Consider the following 18,287-nt stretch of genomic DNA (forward strand, 5'->3'; position numbering starts at 1 on the left):
AGGTCGGAATTGGAAAAAAAAGTCGATTCATTTTTATTCTTATTAGTTTGACGTACAAAATAATATCATCATACTAAGATCATCATCGTCTTATATTCATTATTCAGATACTATATGTGATTCTACATTGATATTAAAGGAAGGAAAACTGAAATAAAAAGAAAGTAATATAAAAGTTGAGATCATATCCGAATGACCGCGATCCAATATCAGTATAGTACAAAAGGGGGAAGGGTTTTGGACAAATGCTTTGTAAGCGCGGATTAAAAAAAAAAAAAAAAAAAAAAAAAGTATAAAAGTAATGAACACTTTTTTTTCGTCTTTTCTTTCTTTATCTTACTTTCTCTCTTCTATTTATTCCTCACATATGTTTTCTAAGATACGATCTTCAACTTTAAGATCTAGTCTTATTCGTTATCATTTTCTGTCGACTACTAGCTCTCGAAACAACAAGATACCATTTGATACCCAGGTGTTCCCTTTCAGTCGTTTTGAACCATGTTGTCCTGTTAGCGATGTTGCCCCTGCGACCAATGGGTTTGTACCATGCCAAAAACATCCTCTTCCTAATGTACTTGGACGTAAGATTGATATGACTATGCCTATGACAGGACGATCAGATACCGAACGACATGTGGTCATGTGTGTAGGACCTAATGGACGAGAATGGGAACGAGCCAAGGTAGAAACGGTGGTGGATGGACCTGTCTATGCAAGCAATCAACTTTATAATGAATACCTTCGAAGTCCTGCTCACCGAAATAATGATATTATAACGGAAAAAGATACTTTGATGACTGTATGCGATCGTATACCAACTTCAAACAACAACAACAACAATTGTGATGTCATGGTATTTCCTGAATTTGTTTTTTATCCATCCTTGGATCCTGCTCAACTAGCAACATCTGATGTAGCCAAGGTACTTCAAACAATTTGGCATAATCCTTCCCATCCAACTCTACCGGTGGTGGCTGGTCAACAACCCATCAAGGATGAAAATGGTGATCCTGTGGATACTGTGGTCTTGGTATGTACTCATGAAAGACGTGATATGCGATGTGGTAAAATTGGACCTCTGATTATGGATGCATTTAAGAAATCAATTCAAAAACGACATCATTCATCTAGGAGGATCTTGATCTATGGAACAAGTCATTTTGGTGGACACAAATTTGCTGGCAATGTGATCATTCATCAGAAAGGATTGGGTGGACATATGTATGGGAACGTCAGGGATTGTATGGTAGATGATATTGTGGATCGTCATATTTTCAATGGAAAAGTCATCAAGGAACTTTGGCGTGGTCAAGTCACTCCTCCTACATTATCCTAGAAGGTCCTTTTTTTTTTTTTTTTTTTTTAGTTAGTTAGATATAATTGTTATTATTGTTAGAATAGTAAAGTAAATAGATTGTATTCAAATGTTACGAAATAAAATAAAAATGGACTCTTTTGATTTCACTACTAAATCATTCACACACACCAAAAGAACTTTACATCCCATCATCACTACACTTTTACTATATTGATATTTGATTGATTAACATTACGGATATGAAAGAATAAATGCTTTATTTCAAAATGATATAAGTATAAAAACTAGATATATAAAAGACTATACTAGGATATCCAATGGAAGGTGAAGGAGGAAATATTGAAAAGAGAATTCAAAGCTTGGAGATACGATTTTGACTCTTTTCCTTTTGAGCTTGGAATCTTGCACGGATTTCTTCAACACGTCGAAGTTCATTGCGACCAAGTTGACTACGGAAAAAAAAAAAAAAAAAAAAAAAAAGAAGAAAAAGGTTTCATAAATAAAGTCTATTCGTTTATTTTTTTTTTATTTCTTGTTATACTTACTTTAAATGAACCTAATAGAAGAAAAGGAAGAAAGGAAAAAAAGAGACATATTAAATCCAATTCATATCACTTTTCTTTTTGATTACTTACTTCATCAGGACCATCAGCAAAACGGAGAGTTCTTGAAGAAGCATAGAACTTGGCAAGAGGGAAATCATCAGAGAGACCACCAGCACCATGTGCTTGAATAGCTCTATCAAGAACAGAAAGTACCATATTGGGAGCAGCAATCTATCATAATGAATATATATATTCTCTTTAGTATTATGTTCATCTCCCTTTTTTTTTTTTTTTTTTTTTTTTTTACCTTGGCCATACTGATTTCCTTCAAAGCACCCTTAGCATTACCTTCATCAATCTTTTGAGCAGCATTCAATACCAAGAAACGAGTTTGATCAATTTCAATACGGGAGCGAGCAATATCTTGTATAATGGTACCATGTTCATGAAGACCTTTTCCAAATGTACGACGAGCGGGATCGGTAACACGGACCATCATATATTCCAAAGCACGTTCAGCAATACCAATAGTTCGCATACAATGATGGATACGACCAGGACCAAGACGACCTTGAATAACTTCAAAACCACGACCTTCACCAAGGATGATGTTCTCTACGGGAACACGTACATCTTTGAAGATGATTTCACAATGACCTTCAGGAGCATCATCATAACCAAATACAGGTAAGGGACGTACCACAGTGACACCAGGAGTACCAGCAGGTACAAGTACAATGGATTGTTGACGATGTTTGTTTTTATTTCCAGGATCAGACTTGCCCATGACTAGATAAAGAGCACAACGAGGATCACCAGCACCAGAGATCCACCATTTAAGACCATTCAATACGTATTCATTGCCTTCTCGACGAATATTGAGTTCAATGTTGGTAGCATCAGATGAAGCAACACGAGGTTCAGTCATAGCAAATGCAGATCGAATCTTACCATCCATCAAGGGTTTCAACCATTTCTCCTTTTGAGCAGCTGTACCATACTTGGCCAAAACTTCCATATTACCAGTATCGGGAGCAGAACAGTTCATAGCTTCAGGGGCAAGTTTAGGACATCGGCCAGTTAATTCGGCAATCAAACCATATTCCACATTACTTAAACCAGCTCCTTCAGGATATGCTTTACCAAGAAAGAGATTCCACAATCCAAGTGATCTAGCTTTTGTCTTGAGTTCTTCGAGAACAGGAGGAATAACCTAATTTAAAACCCATGAGACTTTATATATATATATATATATTAGTTCTTTTACCTTCCAGCGGTTTTCACCCTTACCCATTTGAAGGTCAAATGTCTTTTCAGCAGGAATACAGTCATTCTATTAAAAAAAAAAAATGGAAAGAGTGAATAAAAAGAAAGTTGTCGGCTATATTACTTACTTCAACAAAGTCCTTGGCTTTAACATAAAGTTCTTGGAACTTTGGAGAAAGTTTCTTCAAATCAATAAGAGAATTACTGGCCATGATAAAAATATATAAAGAATTGAAAAAAAAAGAAAAGAAGTTTGTGGGAGGGGGTGAATGACAGAACTTTTTATATCTTTTTTTGAACGCAGCCAATTCTCAATAGTCAGCAAATTCGCATCAATCTATTCATCGTGAGAACAGTTTCGTTGTCAGCATTAAAAAGTAATATCCTGATCTTTTTTTTTTTTTTTTTTTTTGTTTCTTCTCAAAAAATTAATAATCCAGTATTTCACTTTCAAATATAAACATTAAAAAAAAAAAAGAATGATCTTTTATTTGTAAAAGTAATAAATATAGAATGTTGACTAATAAAATATAAAAGAGTGAGAAGGGGAAATAATACACTAAGAATAGATTAACATGTTCTTTCATTGCAATTGTACATAGTTTGCTGGGAACTATTACAATAAAATAAAATAAAAAAAAGTAGATTTTAGTATATATAATGTGTGTATATTAATCAATAAACTTACAACACCCTGCCTAGAGCCAATTTTGCCAGTCCACCAATCATCTTGACTATCACTTTTTTGTACAATAGTAATAATATCATTCTCGTTAAAACTAAGATCCCCTTCTTGTTCTCCTACAAAGGCATATACGGCACGAGCTGTTGGTTCAGATGGTCGAGGTGGTGCTGGTTTACGACTTGCTGGTGGCGGTGGTGGTGGAGGTCGTTTGAAATCTGTATGTCCTGTTGAATGTTCATTTGGAGTGGGTGGTGTATAGGTAGGAGGAGCCACTGAGTAACCACCATTGCCATAACTGTTACTATTATTGTTGTTGTATCCATTGGTGTTTGTGTTTCCACCATTGCTATAAGGAGATGATGGTGGAGGTAATGTAGGAGCACCATAACCAGCTATTTGTCTTACAGGAGGAGGTTGTCGAAGTGATCCACGAGCAGAAATATTGGTACTTTTGTAAGTTGGTGATGAGTCGTCTTCTGATCCACGTTGATACATAGCTCCAGTATTCCCAAGTGTGTGGAATTTCGCATTCAAAGCACGGTATAGAGCATCAGCTTCAGGAGGAGGTGTAACAGATCCATTGAGTAGTTCCTTGGCAGTCACTCGTCGTCCATACAACTTTTCATTTGCATCCCCACGTGTTACCACTACAGATCCTTCGAGTGATACTCCAGCAAAAAGACCACGAGTTTTACTATACGCATAGATTGCTGCAATATGTTTCAAACTTGCTGATCCAGACGCTTCTGCATTTCTTCCTAATGGTCCAGCAGCAACTATTATACAAATAATTAACATCACTCTATATTTGTCCATTCTAAAAAAAAAAAAGATAACTTACGAGAGACATTGCCACCTAATGTAATATTTCCACCTTGACTAAATGTTTTAACAGCTTCTTTCGAATTGAGTACAAGCACAAAATCAGTGAGTTCAGCCCCTAAAAAAAAAAAAAAAAAAATTTAATGTCAGTTATGCACTATATAAATAGGCTATATAATATTGATGTTACCTATCTGTCCTCCAGCACCTAATCCACCAGTGGCTATTGAGCTTGGAGCTGACCATGCTATGAATGAACAAAGAAAAAAAAAATAAAGATGATAATTCAACATCCGCTGGATTGATGCCAAGACACTGAAAAAGCATATTGGAATCATTCAAAACTTACTATTATCCGGGAGTCTAAGTAAATATAGAAGAAGCATCAAGTTTAATATAGACTATATATATATATTTCAGCTTGGTTTTTTTTTTTTTCCTCTTACCGCGCAACCACAAGACCACTACCACCTCTAAGGGAAAACAAAAAACTAAATGTATACTATTAGTATAACAGTTGTCATTAAATATTTACATCTATATATATATATATATACCCAGCTTTGACTACAGAATAGATGGCTAATCCTTGTGCGTTTTCCAAAATATTGGCAGGAATCACCTTATCTAGACCTTGACCAGGATCTAAAGTAAGTAATTTTTTTTTATTAGAAATTTGACTGTTAGTATCGATACACGTGTTCATTTTGTTTTTACCGATGAAGCTATTCAAAATCTTTGCAGCCTTCTTGCATTCACCTATAGGATAACAAAATATATATATTAATATAACATTATAATCATGTGATGATAGACTTACTTGCTAAGCTACTGGGTAAAGGGGAGTTAATAGAAGAGGTAACACTAGATATTTTTTTCATGTCTTGTGAAGATGAAGATTAAAAAAAAAAAGAAAGAAAAAAAAAAAGAAAAGAAAAGAAAGAACAAGAGAGAAGGAAAAAGTAACTTTGGAAAAAGAGAAGCATCGGAATTTCAAAACAGAGTACAGCAGTTGGAAGATTTCTCTTTATGGCAACAAGATGAAACGTTGATGATCCAGCATGATAAAGAATGGTTATCACGTCATCATTTCATCTAGTTTTCATACAAGTATCTTATGAAGATGATAAATTACTTTTAAAGAATCATCAAATTATAAAGAATAATGATGATATAATAGAAAAAGTAATTGAATTCTTATGCTCGCTCATCTCTTGATTTACTTTTGACATCCCCATAAGTAAAATTAACCAATAAGGTTGCTTACTGCTGTCTTGCACCTTACCCCAAAATACGACGGTTTAACACGATATTTTTAAAGGTAAATATGTTTTGACACATTAATAAAAAAAAAGATAGTCATAAATGATATACACACGTTTCAATAATATTGTTTTTATGGTATGATTGGAGGGTTAAAACACTCAAATGGGAATTTGAAGATTTCTTTTTAAAGTGAGATGGGGTGTCAAATGATCTTTTTCTATGATTTTCTATGCATGATTGACAGGCTGTCTTTTTACCCACTAACAAAAGAAATAATCATAGATAGTATAAACATCATTTGTTAATGATATTGCGATGATAGATTTAAGCTTATATTGGCATCTTATTTTTTAATTTACTCTATAAGTTGTGAGTTAAAGTATAAATCGCTATTAAGACAAATGGAAGAGAATATTATCATCTATGTTCAGTCCAAATTTGGTATGATGATGATCATTTTCGAGTGAGTTGCAGAAGTAAGAATCCATATAGAAAATAAGGAAAGCAATTTTTTTTTGATTAATTTTTACTTTTGGGGGCGCCGCCAAGGAAGACGAGAGTAAAGAATTTCCTCTATTTTCTTTTTTTTTTTTTTTTCTTCTTTTTTTTTTCTTTTTTCTTTCTTTGTTCCTTTCTTCTCTAATCTGACCAGTACATCCTTTCTACAATTTGTCATCACCTTAAGATAACAAAAAAAAAGAAAATACTTTGACAATCACTACAGGGAAAGTCAGTAAGACATCTACTTTTTCTGGTTAATTGATTGATTGGCATATTGGAAATCTTACTTCATGGTATACAACTGGAACAATATTCACTAGGTCGGACAGGTTCATTGGCAAGGTGAAGAAGGATATAGTACGCGTTGCTCGTGTGGAATGAAGGCTCAAAAAATGTCTCTACTACTTCACCTATAATATGCAAGACAGCACTTTCAACGTTCACAAGTAAAAGCTTATTTATTACAATGGCCTTTCTTGATATATTAATACAAAATCTTGTTGTTTTTTTTTTTTTTTTTTTTTTTTTTTTTTTTTTTTTTTGGTATAGTTCTTCAAGATTGATTCAATATCATGACTTTACTATTGAAGCCAACGATTGTCACACTATCTTTGATCCCGGCTTAGTCGCAATCTTCTCTGAGAATTCGATATTCAAGTTATAATGGTAAGATTGTTCGATGATTTCTTCTTTATATATTAATTGGATACTCATTTTATGGCATTGGGATGTGTTCTTTGACTTGATCGTTTATAAAGTAAAAGCGACAGGCAGCATGAATCGTGGATGTATCAATGATTTTTTCAAACTTAGACGACAGATGAAGATAGCCTTGGATAATTTGATGGAAATTGGTGCAGAAGCAACGATTAGTATCATGTTAGTGGATGGTATGATGATATTTAATTCTATAGTGTGTGGAAAGGGATAAAAAAAAAGAATGAATGAATGACCTGATGTTTTTTTTCTTTTATCTTTCTCTTTAGGTTCGATGATGTCTATTTACATGATGGATATCAAGAAGGATGGTATTTATTGACTAGTAGTATTTGGAACTTCTTCCCATAACATATAACTTTGGACCCTATCATGGATTTCTTCTTATTTTCTTCCCATACTCGATATTCTCACTATATCCAGGCTATATTTGACCATTATTAGATCATCAGTACCATTAACAATACAACAATACGTCAATATATCGATTATCATCATTATCTTCGAACATCATCGTTAGAAATGACTCTCTCTCTCTATTTCTATGTAAAAATGATCTCGATTTGTCCTTGTATTTATGATACTTATGTTTATTTTCTCGGTTTATATATGATTACCCTCTAGTTTTCTTTACTTCCTTGGTATATTTTTCCTTCTTTATACGATTAATATTGTATATTAATTGTACGCATAAATAAAAAGCTTTTATTTTCATATCATTGATCTTTATATATTTTGGTTAGTTCTTTATTGTCACTCATTTTTTGAGACCTAACGTTTCAATCTGTGTTTCAAATTTCTTCAAAAAGAAAAAAAAAAAAGACTATCCTTTTTTATTTCTTTTTTTTTTTTTTTTTTTTTTTCTTGTATACAGTTGTACATTTCTGTTATCTTCCACTTATTTAAATAATTTTTGTTTTTTATATTTACTTCTTTTAATCTTCTTCATAAAACTACCAACCATATCTACGTTTGTATATTTCTTTTTTTACATTTTGACTTTTTATCTTTATATTCCCATCATGGCTTCTTTCTCCCTTCTCAAGTAATGGAAACGTTTTTATTTGATACTATTTTATTTACTTTGACAATACTGTTATACCTCTACTTTAAACAACTTAACTGGATCTTTATCAAAACTACAATCAAAACCAACTTCCGAACTCAAAAACGCTCTCCATATAAGCTCGCCAAACTCTCTTACTCTTATCTACATCGATCTCCACATCCCCCAAGAGTTAACTTTATACAAAGCGATCCTCACCATTATCACCAAAATTATCCATTCTCCTCTGCACCAAATTACTACTTTTATTACTTAGTATTTACTTTACAATAACAACAATATGAACGCGAACGCTCCTACTTTTATTCCTTCTTCCAACGGTAGCAGCAGCAACAACAACAACAACAAGAACGACAACAAGAAAAACGTTGCAGCAAATCAATCTCCAACTGATGCAGTCAATAATAGTCCTTCAACTAAAACCAAACTAAATGGAAAATCTCAAGCTTCATCAACAACAAAGCGTTTTTCGACCCAGCCTGTGGAAACATCAACATCATCAACCAATCAACGCCACCAAAAATATCACCATAGCAATCATCATAACAAAGGATCTGCCGCAGCCAAGAATAAAAGCAAACGCCAACCACGATCAACTTTATCTGAACAACCAGAAATGTTGGAGGTAATTTTATATAAAATAATTATATACAACCTAATATGTACTTATACTTTTATTATTATTATTATTATTATTTATCCTATTCTTAGGTTCAACGTCTTCACATCGATGGTCAACCTGATAAAAAGGGTCGTGTATCACTGAACCATTTACTTAGTTTCTCCTTCCCTCCTCGTCAACAACAACCTGTGTACACTCCTCGACGTCACAAACCAACCTCTTATCAACCATACAACAAGGAACGTTTTATCAATGCAAAGTAAGTCTTATCCTATTATGCTAATTGAATACATCTAACTAATGGATATTTTCTTCTTCTTGTTATTACTGCAGCTTTCGATTTGTGGTCAAACCTTCTGGGAATTACCTCACCAATATTATTGAACCTGACTCGACATTTGATTGGGATAATATTGAACAAGTGGTAATGAAATTTAAATTAAATTATGCATCATGTTTATTTATAATTTTACTCATCTTTTATTGATAACTTTCCTCTCTTTAGTTAATTACTGGTGAAGAAGCATTATCCTGTCCTATTTGTTTATCACCACCAACTGCTGCAAGGGTTAGTAAATGTGGGCATACTTTTTGTCTCAGTTGTATCCTTCATTATCTTGAACTTCGGGAGCCAAAGAAACAATGGCGCAAATGTCCAATCTGCTGGGAATCTATCTATGGTCGTGATCTGAAAAGTGTGCGTCTTGTACATCCTTTTGCCGTATCAAGACCATCTTCAACAACAACAGCAACTTCAAATCCTTTGAATGTGACAGTAGGTGATGAGGTCGAATTTTGTTTGATGCAACGATCTAGTAAATCAACTCTAGCCCTTCCACTATCTGATACCTGGCCTATTGATGAACTGTCATACAACAAGTACCACAAATCATCCGATTCTTTTGCTTTATCAACCATGCCTTGGCACTTTACTCCTGATGTCATGTTATTTGGACGATTTATGCTGGCTAGTCCTGATTATCTATTGATGGAAAATGATCGTGACATTCGAGAATTGAAGGCTGCATTGGAGGAAGCCAAGGAATGGGGTTCAAATGAAGAAATACCATTTATTGAAGCTGGATTACATCAATTGGGACTAGAAGCTGAGACCATTGGAAATATGTATTCAAACGCGTCTTTGTCTAATGCTGTCAAATCTGCTGAAGAGGTATTGGAACAAATCAAATTGGATCATCTTCAACATCGTAAAGACAAAGAAACGACAATTGCTGCGCCGCTATTATCATCAGCATCAGCATCAGCAAAACAGTCATCATCATCATCAACGACGGAAGTAGGAAAACCAGTAGTCAACGAGGATGAAGTACCAGAAGCATACCGACAGTATCATTCACAACGTGCAGGAACAGATGATGTGGAATCATCCAATGGATCTGATCCAGAAACTATGAAACATCTCCAACATCAACAGCAACAAAAACAACAACAGCATCCTGTCAACGAATTCAACTTTTATCAGGCAAAGGATGGGCAACATATTTACCTTCATCCTTTGGATATCCGAATTCTTAAGCATGAATATGGTGATTATCAGTATTTCCCTTCCTATCTCAAGGTCAAAACAACAGGTGTAGAAGAAACAACACTTACAGAGGTAAGATTTATTTATTTTTTTTTAAAAAAAAAAAAAAAAACCAAAGGAGAATGAACGATGAAACCATTAAATATATTCATTTTGATATAATAGGATATACGCAAAAGATTCAAATATCTTGGTCATTTACCTTTGGCTTGTGATGTAACGTTTATTGAAATTGACATGAAACCATTGGTTAGCAAGAAGACAATAGATCATTTCCAGAGTAATTTATGAAGAAAGCAAAAGAAAGTGAAAAAGTGGTGAACATGAATTGACTTTTTTTTTTTTTTTTTTGTAGATGAATTAAAATTGCGCAACAAGAAACGTCAAGATAGGATCAAGCGTGAAGAAAAGGCAAGAAAGGCATCAACAATCAAACAACAAAAGAAACAAGTGGAAATTGGACGACGTGAAGAACAAATTCGGCGGGAACAAGATCCATTTTTCCAAACCTATCAACCCATGACGCAAGAAGAAAATGATGCCATGTTGAAACAAGCTTTGGAAACATCAGCCTTGGAAGCTCAGCAGCATCAACATCAACCAAAGACTGTCTGGGGCACTCCAGCCGTGGCAGCAGAACAAGTCGAGACTCAACCACAAGAATGGGCTGAACATATTGTTGTTACTCAAGGAAGAAGAAAACCCAAAGGCAAACGCAGATGATGTTAGTTTAGATTCAATTTTTTGTATCTTTTTTTGTGATTCCTCAAATAAATCAATCTCTATTCAATAAAAAAAAAAAAAAAGCAACTCGATTTATGATTGAATTGTTTGATAAAATCATTATCCCTTTGATATTGTTTCTCGTCACCAACACAAACGAAGATCAAAAAAGTCATTCCTTCGTTCATTCTTCTTTCTTGTACAAGAGTACTTTTTTTTTTTTTTTTTTTTTTTTTTTTTTTTTTTTTTTTTTTGCTGAATCAGGACATGTAGATGAACTGGATGAAACAGTCAACATATCTCCATACTTACCATTTTTCTCCATATACCGCATGATCGTTCATATTATATCGGATCATCATCATAGGATGACTATATCATAAGCCGAAAACAGTATACCTCAAACAATATAAGACAAAAAGAATCATAAAAAATCTATTTTTTTTTTCTTCATGTGCATAATAAAAGAAAAAAAAAAACGGAAAAGCATTATTTTATTGGATATAAGAGCGAACGAAACTTCTAAAGACATAAAAGGCATTATAAAGAATACATACAATACTGATCATCGGAAATATATTCAAATCCAAATAAGTTTCTAACCATTACGTAGAAATAATAAACGCGCTTCATATGAAAAAAAAACCCCCCAGTAAATGAGTAATACAATTGACAAGAAAAAAAAAAAGTAAAATTATTCCATCAGAGTCTTCACTTGGTGCACTGAACTTGCTGATTTCTCCACATTGCTGACATTCATAAGACGAGAACGACGGAAACTTGTAGAGGCATAGAGTTGATGTTTTACAGAAGATGAATTGGAAGGATTATCCAAATTCGCTGATGGCCTACTAGATGTCGAGGAGGATGCCGATTTCTTGCAGAGAAGTGATTGGAAAAAGTTGTTCAATATTTCGTTTGATGAGCTAGTGTTGTTATCATTATGCTCATTGTTGATGCTGATAGATGATGTGGTAGCTACTGTATCACTTGCTGAAGTCGATAAAGGAACCGTAGATCCTTTATTCAATTTATCAAGGGCCAATCTCTAACAACGAAGGAAGAGGAGATGACATATGTGTATCAAAGTTATAACAAAAAAAAAATGTACATAAATCAATATTACCTTGAGTGAATGATTCAAGTCCTTGATATTATCTATCCGTGACAAAGGTGATGTAGCATGATCTGTATGTAAGATGTCCAGTGAGCTTGGCGTAGTTGATGTACCTAGAGGACCAATGATGCCAGGCCGATGATGTTGGTTATCTGTAGGACCATTACGTTGTAATGTATCAAGATGTCGTTCCAAAAATGTTTGTTCATCTTGACATAATATCAGAGAAGGGTTGGTCGAAGGCTATTAAAGAATAAAATAAAATAAAAATGAAATTAGTTTTTTTCAGTTTACACATCATAATCCTTTTTACCACATAATCAAATCCTGGTTGCTTATGAATAGCGTTCGTATACATAGCTTGTAATCCTTGAGTCATATTAGCGGGTTGTCCTATTTCCCAAGCCTTCATATCCATATCCCACAAATCGGATACTGATCTACAGTCGAAATGTTCCTCCAAAACCTTGATTTTCTTCCAAGAATCCCAACCGGCTGGTATCATTAACGTATCTCGATCCATCACTTGCGCTTGTTTTTGAAAAGAGGCGTTTATCAATGTTCTATGCAGTATGTATTGTCGTAAATCAGTGAACGTGTGTGGGTGTGACGTTGATGTATAAAATAAGGCAGCACCATCTGTACATAGGAAAGGACAAAAACTAGTACCATTTAGTGATCCAACAAGAAGAAAAAAAAATTGCTTTTATTTTTTCTAAATAGACTTACATTTCATACAAATAGTCCGTAATATCTGTTGTATATAATCCAATCGACCCTGTTTGAAACCTTGCGTCTTTTCCAAATTTGCCTGTGCGTCACTCTTAAGTATAGCAATATTTTGCCACCCACAATAAAAAAAAAAAAAAAAGGGTTGGGAGTCATGTTAGTGAAGGAGGATAGATATGCATGTATCATGATGATCTTACTTTACAACAAACAACGGCTAGTGGCACACCGTAATTGATGGTCAAGACACCTTCAGTCAATGGTAAACTCGCTTGATCAGTAGATAATAGACTTGATGATGGTGATATTTTTTCATTCGTAGTAGCATCGTGTTCAACATAATCTTGCATATATTTGAGTACTAATCAGGGTTAACAGCAAGAGGGAAAGAAAAAAGAAAACGCATAAATGCCTAATCATGATCTATTTTGACTTATGAGGACTTACCGTTGGCACGTATTTGATCCATTTCTTCGTTGTCTTCATGATTAAACGTAGACATCACTTGATGAATCATATGCATCCATTGTTGTAATTTTTCCACCATTTTCCAAGGTTGTTCCCAATCCAATACAATCAATATCATTGTATCTTTGATCATTTCCATATTGAGCACAGCTTGTAATAACGTCAGATAGCCTGGAGCCGATAAGTGATAGATCCCTAATCTTGCCGATACTAACACGTACACATGCAGTCAAAAAAAGAAAAAAAAAACAAGCATCGTACGTTAATAATCTATATTTTTAATTGATCATTTCTTTTTTCATTTTATCTTTTTTTTTATTGCTACCTTTAGTGTCTTTATCTTGAATATTTGTATATGTATAACCAAGAGCCAACTGTTTATTGTCCAACGGTTGTTGTTTATAGATCTTGTTACTCAAAGGCTTGTCATTGATATTGATGATTGTGTCTAATGAGTGTTTGTCTTCTTCTCGTTGTTGTAATGTAGATGTGGACTTTGTTAATTGGTGTATGAGAGTTGTTTTTCCACTTGACGGTTCGCCCAAAACCAATATATTCTTTGTACGAATTATTTTCGACGAAGCAACCCCTTTCAATATAGTAGACCATATATTGTTGTGTGACGTGTTGGTACTTTTTTTTATTTTCGTAGTATTGTTGTTGATATAAGAGTGTTCATTAACCATCAGTAACAAATTGATGTAAGAAAAAAAAAAAAAGAGAGAGAGAAAGCAAAGGAGGAATGAAAAAGGGGCCACTCTCCTTACCAATGATAGCGGGGATTGAAGAAGATAGATCATGCATTACACTTTAGCTGTTTGACCTGAAGGCACCAAAAAAAAAAAAAAAAAAAAAAAGGCGGTAGTTCAATAGAATTGGGCAAAGCCACCTAAGATTTGTGCCCAACCACTGTAATAAAAAAAAATTATTTTCAAGGAAAACTCGTTTTCTTTTTTTTTTCTTCCTCTTTCGTATAGTTTATCATTTGCAATGGCTCCTGCTAAGTCCACCGCTGCTGTCAAGAAGTCCAAGTTCGTCATTGACTGTTCTGCTCCTGCTAACGACAAGATCTTTGACGTTGCTGCTTTTGTAAGCATCTATTTAAAAAAATATTCTATGATGTACTTATTTTTTTTTTTTTTATTGATTGGCTCAATAGGAAAAGTACCTCCATGATCGTGTCAAGGTTGAAGGTCGTACCAACAACTTGGGTGAAGCTGTGACCATCACTCGTGCCGATAACAAGATCGTTGTTGTTGCCAACATTGCTTTCTCCAAGCGTTACCTCAAGTACTTGACCAAGAAGTTCTTGAAGAAGAACCAAATCCGTGACTGGCTTCGTGTCATTGCTACTGATAAGCAAACCTTCGAACTTCGTTACTTCAACATTGCCAACGATGAAGAAGAAGCTGACGAAGAATAAACTTCATGATCTCTCTTTTTCGTTTTTTATTTGTTATCTATCAATAAAACATGATTTTGAATGTGATTTTTTTTTATATGTCTCTCTGTATAATGATGTCTTTGTATATGATGGTTGATGTGGTAGAAATGATGAATAATGAATAATGAATGGCAAGGATGATAAGCGAATGCACGATGACTGTTGATAATAAATGAAAATATTGGAGACAATAATAAAACAGTAACAACAATGATAATGATATAATTTTATTTATACATATATGTAAAAGACGATGATGTAATCTAAGACAAGTATGAACTATCAATAAAAACTACGGTAAGAGCAAGGTAAAAGAGAAGCCAATCAAACCATAAGAAGATCATCGCAAAGATCATCTTGTACCATTAATTTGCTTTCTTTTTTTTTCAGTTCAATCCAGTCGTATATTCCATCCAGTTTGATCCTATCCATCCAATTGATCTAGTTCTATCATCAAATCGAAATTCTATTCGCCTAATAGGAAAAAAAAAAAGTCAAACAGTCGTTGAAGTTAAATTGGCAGGAAGACTCCTTTTCTTCTTGTATTTAATTTGGATTATGCAACTATACTTTATTTTTTTTTTCTTTATTGTCATCTATTTTTTCTATCCTTACTATATATTTTTATTTCCTATTTTTGCGATATCTTATTTTTGAAATTCCGTTTTTATTATTTGAATAAAATTTCTTGTATGCAATTGATTGATGATCATGTTGAATGAATTTATAGAGTGCTTTGTTACTGAATATATATATGTTGGATTAAAAATAAACAGTATAATAATAAAAAAAAGAAATATGATATGATAATAATTGATGATGATAATGATGATATTAGTTCATAATAGTAACGATGATATTAGTTAGATGATGATGATATATGAATTGTGTGACATTGATCCCAGTGTGTGAAATTTACGTGTTCCTTCATTTTTTTTTTTTTCTAAATGGAATCCTTTCTTTACTTCTCTTTATGTGTTAATATCAAAAGGAAGTAAATTTCATTATGGCTAAAAAAAGTCAAAAAATGATTTGAGCCACACACAGGTTTTATACAAGAAAGAAAATAGTCACCTAGAATGGTTAAGATTTCTTTTAGAGGTAATGATTGGATCATTTATAGTGATATTTTTAACTGATTACGCGGAGAAGGAAATCTTCGAGGCGATGTGTAACCTTTTTTTTTCTAAATCATCATCTTTTTTTTTTCTTCTTTTCCGATTCCCTTTTTCTTTTGTTGATAATTTCTCGGTAAATAACACTCTTTTTTTTTTTTTTTTTCTGTACAATTCCTTCTTCATCTAATTTTCTTTTTTTTATTATATTTTATTTTATTTTAATATCATTACAGTTACATTTAAAGATGTTCAGATCCTTGCCTTTACTGGCAATTCTGTTATTTTTATTACTTTTGAATTTAGTACATTCTCTGGAAAACAGTAACAACAATTTACTCAAACGACAACAACCTACACTTGCCATTCGTGATGACTATTCTAGTTTTCCATTCCTAAACGACAATAACCATCGCAGCAAAAGTAACAGTGATAACGATACATCACCAACTACAACAATGCAACCACCTCCTAGTGTGACAACCATCATTATCATTCAAACCAATGGACAAACATATCATGAACTTGGCGGAACGGGTGCTCCTTCTTCTTCTTCTGCAACAAATAGTGATGTTTCGGACCCAAATGAATCCAGTATAGAAGCTCAAGTAGATCATGACAACGAAGTATTGAAGCGATTGATCAGTATTTCGACTGTGGTAGGTGGTGTAGGTGTACTTATGATTGTTGCCGGTACAGTAGTCATTCTACGCATACGAGCTAAACGAAGACGAATGAAATCTGTACAACATTATGATCATTCAACCTCTCATTTACATCGAAACAACAGTGGTAGTGGAAATAATCATCGTCATGAACGACAACCTTCAGGAACATCTACAGCTACATCACATCACCCAACAACAACAACACCACAACAATCATTATCTTCACCAATGTCAGCATCATCATCATTATCAACAACAACAAATTGTCAACATCATCATGGTAATGGACAGGAAACTATTGAAATGACTACCATTATTCCATCAGCACCACCAGAACCTACATTGTTACCATTACATCTTAGGGAACGACATCAACAATCCATGTTATTACAAAGGGAAGCAGCGACATCATCAAATTCGGCTTCATCATCAACATCATCACCATTATTGTCAACAGATCTACCTGCTCCTTCGGCACCTTCGGCTAAAGAACTTGAAATGGATATTGCCATATCACCATCCGCATTACCCTATCGACAAGATGTGGTCCCTTCACCAAATTCATCTAGAAAGACTTCAACAAATTTACATTTGAAACCAGTGGCTGGCTCCAATGGATTATCAGACTTGATGACTACAACTACAACAATAAATGAAGCAAGTTCTACTAATGATTCACATCAACAACCACCAATAACTCCTGATATGCCACCACCGGCTTATACACCTAGTGCACCACCTTTATTTTTATTACCTCCTAGTCAACGTCGACGATCAGCCGATCAATTATCCTTGGATAGGTTTAGACGGTATCAATGAGCAACAACCTACTTTAGATCAATTCTTTTTTTTTTTTATATCAAAGATTCCCCCTTCAATTTCTCCACCATTCTTTTTGTATCATAGCCTATATATTTCAGTGTAGTATCTCCTTTTTATTATTATTATTATTCTTATTCTTGTTAGTTCTTATTGTACTGGTCTTATGCATCTCTTTTTATTTTTCTTGTCATTTACTATCATTCATCCCTTTAATAAAAAAAAATATTTTTTTTTTCTCTCACACACACTATTTGTCCCATCTTTAGAAAAATTCAATTTAAAAAAAAAGGAGGCAGGTGCCAGCATCGGGATATTGTCTTTGTTTATGAATGGCCGGCGTCATATGTTCTCTTGATTTTTTTTTTTTATTTTACACTTGTTAGTAGTAGAAGAAGAAGAAAGGTTGCTTGAATAAAAGGGAAGAAAAGCAGAGAAAGTGCCTCGCTATGTTATGATGATGCTGACATGGTTGCACACACACTTTTTTTCTCTTTATTAAAAAAAGTGATGTGTTTTTTTTTCGGCTTACACAGATATATTATCGTACGATCCCTGAATAGTAGTAATAAAACAAGAAGGGGATCATCCATCTATGTTGCCTTTCAAAAATCCATTGATCATGGGTGTACAACGCATCATATTATGTTTTCCGCTCTAGAAATTTTTTTTTTTCCTTGTCACTCCAACCTTATAAACATGTTTTTTTTAAAAAAAAAAAAATCAATAAAAATCATTGTTGTTTCTTTATTTCAATATATGTATAAAAATATGTGTTTTCAATGTAAAGATAAGGTATAAATATGTATATATAAATATAAAAGAGTGGTAATAATAATAAATAACTATA

General features: G+C 33.6%; 7 protein-coding genes across 7 annotated transcripts; 4 read left to right on the forward strand and 3 right to left on the reverse strand.

Annotated features, from left to right (window-relative positions):
- Positions 1 to 345: 345 nt before the first annotated feature.
- Positions 346 to 1,343, forward strand: BX664DRAFT_328117 (Sucrase/ferredoxin-like-domain-containing protein). Its single transcript, XM_051544546.1, has one exon. It carries the CDS (start codon positions 368 to 370, stop codon positions 1,334 to 1,336), a length of 969 nt encoding a protein of 322 aa, XP_051401227.1. The 5' UTR covers positions 346 to 367; the 3' UTR covers positions 1,337 to 1,343.
- Positions 1,344 to 1,551: 208 nt separating this feature from the next.
- Positions 1,552 to 3,432, reverse strand: BX664DRAFT_328119 (acyl-CoA dehydrogenase/oxidase). Its single transcript, XM_051544547.1, has 6 exons — positions 3,258 to 3,432; positions 3,131 to 3,196; positions 2,171 to 3,076; positions 1,954 to 2,094; positions 1,864 to 1,874; positions 1,552 to 1,767 (listed from the first exon to the last, which is right to left on the reverse strand). The coding sequence occupies exons 1-6, from the start codon at positions 3,339 to 3,341 to the stop codon at positions 1,671 to 1,673; spliced, it is 1,305 nt and encodes a 434-aa protein (XP_051401228.1). The 5' UTR covers positions 3,342 to 3,432; the 3' UTR covers positions 1,552 to 1,670.
- Positions 3,433 to 3,712: 280 nt separating this feature from the next.
- Positions 3,713 to 5,517, reverse strand: BX664DRAFT_364628 (uncharacterized protein; the record flags this gene model as incomplete). The annotated part of the gene is made up of 7 exons (XM_051548429.1): positions 3,713 to 3,742; positions 3,818 to 4,631; positions 4,827 to 4,883; positions 5,083 to 5,127; positions 5,194 to 5,281; positions 5,354 to 5,395; positions 5,457 to 5,517. The coding sequence occupies 7 exons, from the start codon at positions 5,515 to 5,517 to the stop codon at positions 3,713 to 3,715; spliced, it is 1,137 nt and encodes a 378-aa protein (XP_051401229.1).
- A 2,466-nt stretch (positions 5,518 to 7,983) lies between these two features.
- On the forward strand, positions 7,984 to 11,157 carry BX664DRAFT_277284 (uncharacterized protein). Its single transcript, XM_051541359.1, has 6 exons — positions 7,984 to 8,811; positions 8,898 to 9,067; positions 9,142 to 9,232; positions 9,314 to 10,426; positions 10,520 to 10,634; positions 10,710 to 11,157. The coding sequence occupies exons 1-6, from the start codon at positions 8,467 to 8,469 to the stop codon at positions 11,075 to 11,077; spliced, it is 2,202 nt and encodes a 733-aa protein (XP_051401230.1). The 5' UTR covers positions 7,984 to 8,466; the 3' UTR covers positions 11,078 to 11,157.
- Positions 11,158 to 11,551: 394 nt separating this feature from the next.
- Positions 11,552 to 14,103, reverse strand: BX664DRAFT_328139 (dynein light intermediate chain-domain-containing protein). The gene is made up of 7 exons (XM_051544548.1): positions 13,717 to 14,103; positions 13,371 to 13,601; positions 13,124 to 13,284; positions 12,924 to 13,017; positions 12,508 to 12,833; positions 12,204 to 12,437; positions 11,552 to 12,125 (listed from the first exon to the last, which is right to left on the reverse strand). The coding sequence occupies exons 1-7, from the start codon at positions 14,075 to 14,077 to the stop codon at positions 11,772 to 11,774; spliced, it is 1,761 nt and encodes a 586-aa protein (XP_051401231.1). The 5' UTR covers positions 14,078 to 14,103; the 3' UTR covers positions 11,552 to 11,771.
- A 233-nt stretch (positions 14,104 to 14,336) lies between these two features.
- On the forward strand, positions 14,337 to 14,890 carry BX664DRAFT_328140 (ribosomal protein L22e). The gene is made up of 2 exons (XM_051544549.1): positions 14,337 to 14,480; positions 14,551 to 14,890. Exons 1-2 carry the CDS (start codon positions 14,382 to 14,384, stop codon positions 14,812 to 14,814), a joined length of 363 nt encoding a protein of 120 aa, XP_051401232.1. The 5' UTR covers positions 14,337 to 14,381; the 3' UTR covers positions 14,815 to 14,890.
- A 1,214-nt stretch (positions 14,891 to 16,104) lies between these two features.
- Positions 16,105 to 17,880, forward strand: BX664DRAFT_328142 (uncharacterized protein). Its single transcript, XM_051544550.1, has one exon. The coding sequence runs from the start codon at positions 16,199 to 16,201 to the stop codon at positions 17,435 to 17,437; it is 1,239 nt and encodes a 412-aa protein (XP_051401233.1). The 5' UTR covers positions 16,105 to 16,198; the 3' UTR covers positions 17,438 to 17,880.
- Positions 17,881 to 18,287: the final 407 nt, after the last annotated feature.

The sequence above is a fragment of the Halteromyces radiatus genome (genome assembly GCF_025201355.1).
Source record: "Halteromyces radiatus strain CBS 162.75 chromosome Unknown BX664scaffold_3, whole genome shotgun sequence".
NCBI classification, from domain to species: Eukaryota; Fungi; Mucoromycota; class Mucoromycetes; order Mucorales; family Cunninghamellaceae; genus Halteromyces; species Halteromyces radiatus.

Bases quoted from the DNA above. Each gene is read 5' to 3' on its own strand.
- BX664DRAFT_328142 (XM_051544550.1), top strand. From the start codon at position 16,199: ATGTTCAGATCCTTGCCTTTACTGGCAATTCTGTTATTTTTATTACTT.
- BX664DRAFT_277284 (XM_051541359.1), top strand. From the start codon at position 8,467: ATGAACGCGAACGCTCCTACTTTTATTCCTTCTTCCAACGGTAGCAGC. The intron at 8,812-8,897 runs GTAATTTTATAT...TCCTATTCTTAG, and splicing joins AACAACCAGAAATGTTGGAG to GTTCAACGTCTTCACATCGA. The intron at 9,233-9,313 runs GTAATGAAATTT...TCCTCTCTTTAG, and splicing joins GGGATAATATTGAACAAGTG to TTAATTACTGGTGAAGAAGC.
- BX664DRAFT_328139 (XM_051544548.1), bottom strand. From the start codon at position 14,077: ATGGTTAATGAACACTCTTATATCAACAACAATACTACGAAAATAAAA. The intron at 13,602-13,716 runs GTAGCAATAAAA...TGTACGTGTTAG, and splicing joins TCAAGATAAAGACACTAAAG to TATCGGCAAGATTAGGGATC. The intron at 12,834-12,923 runs GTAAGTCTATTT...TCCTATGTACAG, and splicing joins ACGGACTATTTGTATGAAAT to ATGGTGCTGCCTTATTTTAT.
- BX664DRAFT_328119 (XM_051544547.1), bottom strand. From the start codon at position 3,341: ATGGCCAGTAATTCTCTTATTGATTTGAAGAAACTTTCTCCAAAGTTC. The intron at 3,077-3,130 runs GTAAAAGAACTA...GTTTTAAATTAG, and splicing joins AGGGTGAAAACCGCTGGAAG to GTTATTCCTCCTGTTCTCGA. The intron at 2,095-2,170 runs GTAAAAAAAAAA...TCATTATGATAG, and splicing joins AGGAAATCAGTATGGCCAAG to ATTGCTGCTCCCAATATGGT.
- BX664DRAFT_328140 (XM_051544549.1), top strand. From the start codon at position 14,382: ATGGCTCCTGCTAAGTCCACCGCTGCTGTCAAGAAGTCCAAGTTCGTC. The intron at 14,481-14,550 runs GTAAGCATCTAT...TTGGCTCAATAG, and splicing joins TCTTTGACGTTGCTGCTTTT to GAAAAGTACCTCCATGATCG.
- BX664DRAFT_328117 (XM_051544546.1), top strand. From the start codon at position 368: ATGTTTTCTAAGATACGATCTTCAACTTTAAGATCTAGTCTTATTCGT.